The 5,389-nt window shown below is 30.1% G+C and overlaps 1 protein-coding gene across 1 annotated transcript; it reads left to right on the forward strand.

Annotated features, from left to right (window-relative positions):
• Positions 1-2,758: 2,758 nt before the first annotated feature.
• Positions 2,759-5,122, forward strand: LOC111405904 (pentatricopeptide repeat-containing protein At2g27800, mitochondrial-like). The gene is made up of 2 exons (XM_023035001.1): positions 2,759-4,323; positions 4,824-5,122. Exons 1-2 carry the CDS (start codon positions 3,016-3,018, stop codon positions 4,851-4,853), a joined length of 1,338 nt encoding a protein of 445 aa, XP_022890769.1. The 5' UTR covers positions 2,759-3,015; the 3' UTR covers positions 4,854-5,122.
• The last annotated feature ends 267 nt before the right edge of the window (positions 5,123-5,389 follow it).

Below are 5,389 nucleotides of genomic sequence, written 5' to 3' on the forward strand. Positions count from 1 at the left end.
ATCCGTCTTTTTTACAATATTTACAATTATCTCATAATTAAATAAATAATTACATACACAATATTTATCTTTTTTTTTTTTTTACAATATTTACAATTATTTTACAATTAAATATACAATATTTATGGATCACAATCGAATTCATATGAATCGTACGTTAACTTATTTTTCCAACTTTGTATCCAGAATTGGTTGATTATATAAACTTTTTGTACTGCACTAAAAAATTCAATATATTTTATTATAAACATGCCACAATTGCCCCTATAATTAAATAATAAATGTGTTAGTTCGGTATCGTGTGATGAAAAACTAAGTTATCAAATTAAAAAAATTATAAATACTTACAATCTCGATTGTCTCGTCATCTTCATATCCCGCACGATAGTTAGTCTATCTTGCACAATCATACTACTTTTCTAGCCATCAAAGGAACGATTACAACCATAATGGATTAAAGCATAATAATATAAAATTCAGCGGACCGAATTGTAACTATTATACGTAAAAAATTAAATATTAGAACCTTCAACAAAAGATAATGAAATACAGTATAATCTGAGAAAAATTAATTGAACCTAATTGTAAGTAATATATATAAGAAATATATTCATTTTACACCCATGCTAATTAAAAAAACTTAAATGATTTAATAAATTAAAAAAGAAACACAAAAAATTACGGACAAAACAAAAAATTAAAGAAAATAATAAAAAATAAAAAATATAAATATTATTTAATAAAAATTAAAAAACCAAAGATTCGTTTAAAAAGAATTTTAAATTGAAAAAAATAAAAGGGAAAAAAGATTTTAGTAATTTGGTTAAAAATAATATTTAATTTGGTAATTTTCAATTTGAAAAAAAAAATTAAAGATTTGTTTAAAAAGAATATTTAGTTAAAATAAATTTTAAATTGAAAAAATAAACAAAAAAAAAGAATTTGGTAATTTAGTTAAAAAGAATATTTAATAAAAAAATATAAATATTATTTAATAAAAATTAAAAAACCAAAGATTCGTTTAAAAAGAATTTTAAATTGAAAAAAATAAAAGGGAAAAAAGATTTTAGTAATTTGGTTAAAAATAATATTTAATTTGGTAATTTTCAATTTGAAAAAAAAAATTAAAGATTTGTTTAAAAAGAATATTTAGTTAAAATAAATTTTAAATTGAAAAAATAAACAAAAAAAAAAGAATTTGGTAATTTAGTTAAAAAGAATATTTAATATGGTAACTTTCAATTTAAAATTCTTTATTTAATTTAAAAAATTAAAAATTCTTAATTTATAAGTTTAAAAATATAAAAAACAAAAAATAAACAAAGGAAAATTATGAAAATTAAATAAAGAATATAAGTATTATTTAATTAAAATAAAAAATATTATTCATTCATATCGACATTTATAAAAAATAAATGATTTAATAAATTAAAAGAGAAAACAAAAAAATTACAGACAAAAATAAAGCAAGAATATTATAAAGTATTTTATATTGAAAAACTTAAATTACAGTAATAAAAAAACAAATAAGGACTTTTTTTAAATTATTAATAAAGAATATAAATATTATTTAATTAAGGTTTTAAAAAATAAATTTTATCATAAAAAGAAAATAATTTTAAATTGAAAAACAAAATCAAGAAAAAAATTAGGCAACCCAAAAAAAAAAAAAAAAAAAACTGTCCGACTAGGCCAACTTTCTCGTCAAAAATCACCATTTTTGGCAAGAAGAATGTAATTTAAAGCAAAATAAACACTTAAATCACGTGTGTACTCAATAATCTGCCTAAATAATGAAGAATAAACATTATAAATATCATAAATTCACAAATTTTCTAAACATATAGTAAATGAAAAATCAATTTCATGATTCCCAAAAAAATTAATGCTGTTGAAGATAATGGTGGGGTTGTGTGGTAGTGGGTGTTGGGTTGACTGTGATGATGGCTTCTTCGACTGGATCCCAACCGTTAAATTGTGTGAGTTTTTTCAAATTTCTTTTTTCCTCTACACTCAAACACTTGGTTGAAGATGATGGTATTTTTGGATTTTGGTATTAAATTTAATCATTTTAGCTCTGAACCATTTTATTATTATTATTATTATTAATTTTTTTTTATTTTTTTTATTTTTTTATGATCAAAGGCTATTAAGGAAATATGGCCGACTCAACTGGCCATTTCCTTGTATTTCCTCTATTGGATAATACGGGTGGGCCCAAAGTTTGAAGTGAAAGAAAATGGAAAGAAAAAAGGCTCGAGCCAATTACTAACCCCTATCCACGTTTAAATCGACAAAAATGGTGGCATAGTTAGCGGTACAGGTTCAAATCGACATTTAGGACACGTGAAGTTGATATTGACTATTACCTCAATATTCAAATTCAACAATCTACCAAGTTTTCGTTGCCATGAGACAAATCAAACAATCTTGTATGTCAAGCTCAATCTCTCGATCAAAATATTCTAATGTTACATTATCATAAATTTCAAATTTTGTGGTGTCTCCTCATATTTTTTTTAATGTCAAGTGAAGCAATTTCCCGAGCATATAACAAGTTAGAGCTTTTGAAATGAACATAGATCTCCGTGTAAAGTCGTGCATGCAGCAAATGGCAGTTTTTTCATTATCGAAATAATGTAGAGACTTTCATATGTCCTTCCCAACACTTATTTACTGAATACTGACCGACCAAACAAGAAATGAATATAAATCAGAAAATGAAACTATAGGGGGCAATTTGGAACTTATTTAAAATAATTAGAGGTTAAATTACAATAATCAATATTTTGGTGGCGAACTGAACAATAGTAATACTTCGAGGACTTTCTCATTAACCATGACCAAAGCAGACACTACCCACGCCCATCATCGCCGTCGTCTCCACAATCCGCTGCCACCGCTACCCACCGTACGCTGCAACGATTAACATTATCTACTGAAAGCCCTATCGATGATCAGATTCCCACGTCCTTAGCCAACTATCGTAGATGTGTTGTTTATTCAATTCTAATCATGTTTATTCTACCCAAAAATCATCTCCAACATTTTCACTCCAAAAGGATTTTCTTCTATCATAGTCTCTCTTTAATAACCTGTCAATCTCACTCTCCCTTTTCTAACACTATCCACAATCACTCAAATTTGACTTCTCCTCCCAATTCCACAAATGCGCCGTTCCGTTTTAATTTTATTAAACTTTTGATCGCATCTTTCCCCAAACAATTATGGGTTTCTTTTTATTCTTCAAGAACATACAGAGGAACTCTGACAAGATCCTTGAGAAAGAGAATCCGTAAAAGGGAAAAAGCCGCAGCAAAACCAGTTTTAAATGAAGCCCAGTTTCAAAGGGCAATATCCCAGCTCCCACCTAGATTCACCCCTGAAGAACTTCATAACGTGATTATGTTACAGGATGATCCTTTAGTGTGTTTGGAGCTTTTCAACTGGGCTTCACATCAGCACAGGTTTAGGCACAATCTATTAACATACCACATTACCATAAAGGTGCTTGGGGCAGCCAAGATGTACCAAGAAATGGATGATGTCGTTAACCAGGTGCTCGCTATTCCTTCTATTGGTTCTGAGGCTCTTTATAATACAATGATTTATTACTTCATAGAAGCTCGAAAATTGATTCGAGCGATTAACATATACAAGCATATGCGTGATGTTAGGAAGTTCGACTGTAGGCCATCAATTAGAACTTACAATATACTATTTACTGCACTTCTGAGTAGAGGGAAGAATTCTTATATCAATCACGTTTATATGGAGACAATTAGATGCCTGTTCAAACAAATGGTAGATGATGGAGTTGAGCCAGATATTTTCAGCTTGAATTCTATGATTAAAGGATACGTGATTTCATTGCACGTCAATGATGCCCTTAGAATATTTCATCAGATGGGTGTGGTCTATAATTGCCATCCCAACTCATTTTCATACAATTATTTGATCCATGGGTTGTGTGCCCAAGGCCGAACAAATAATGCCACTGAGCTTTTTGAGAAAATGAAGGAGAAGGGATTCATCCCAAGTAGTAAATCGTACAACTCACTGGTGAACTCTTTGGCTCTTGAGGGGAAGGTGGATGAAGCTGTGAAATTCTTGATGGAGATGGGTGACAACCAAAGGTCTGCTGACTTCATCACCTATCGCACTGTATTTGATGAGATATGCCGACAAAAAAAGGTTCGAGATGCCATGAGGTTGTTGGAGGAGCTGCGGGAAAAAAACCACGTAGATGAGCATACATACAAAAAGCTTTTGTGTGAACTCGAAGATGATTTTCAGGATTTGAATGTCAGAATTCAAACTCAGGTAAATTGCAACTAGTTCCTCTACTTGTTTCTCACTCCTTCCCTGTCCCCTGTGGTGCATCTATACCTTTAATTCAGAGATTTCTGCTTCTGTGATTTGAACTTCGTGTAGCATACAAAGCCTTTTAGCTCCTGAAATATTTTCTGCAATCTTCCTGGTAGTGTGCCAATTGCACTCTTATAAGTGTCTGCACCAGTGCAGGTCATCATCATATTCATATCTTGCAGGAGAATTATTTGTTTTATGAATATTATGAACACACAAATCAATTCACTGTTCACAGTTCTGGTAAATCATTTTCTGTTCTATTCTGTTTGAATATTGTTAACATGATTTTAGTGGAATACTGTGCTCTAAACAATGATTTCGTTTGGGTTGGGACGTGCCACATCTTGCCTCTTCTCCATTTGTATCTCTGTATTTTGTCTTAATCTTATCTTGCACTTGCAGGCAATAATGTGAAAATATTGACATCCTTTTATTTTTCCATGTGTCTGCAGCCAAGCAAACGGGAGTATTTGGGACTATGAGAATGTGGTGCCATAATTTTGAGGGAACCTCCATCATCATTTGCAGGACCAATCTGACATTAGAAAATAGTTTGCAACTGTTCAATATTGGTTGAGCCAGGTTTTCGTCCTACTAAATCTCTGTTATCCAACTTTTGGACCTTTGTTATTATATTCATGTACATTTTAGAGTGAAAATTATACCTGAAATGCAGAAATTGCTGTTTATAATTCTTTACAGTTGTAATATTTTCTCTGGAGGAAGTTGATGGCTGATACTTGTGGATTCATAATGGCTCAAATAGAGATTGCTTTATTGACACGATAGAGAATAATAATATTAATTATGGTCCTAATGAAATCCAAACCATCAAAATAGTCAAAAGAATTAAAATTGATTATCCTTTAAATTTAGATCAGAGGACAATTACATTAGCATGTACATGGTTGATGTAATGTCATGGAGAAGGAATATATCTACTGCTAGAACAGAAAGCCAGTTATATCTGTCTGTCTCATTCAGCCTGTATAGGTCTGTTGAGCGAGGCTAAGCCTCC

Source organism: Olea europaea, chromosome 12 (assembly GCF_002742605.1).
Source record: "Olea europaea var. sylvestris chromosome 12, O_europaea_v1, whole genome shotgun sequence".
In the NCBI taxonomy this organism is placed as follows: domain Eukaryota; kingdom Viridiplantae; phylum Streptophyta; class Magnoliopsida; order Lamiales; family Oleaceae; genus Olea; species Olea europaea.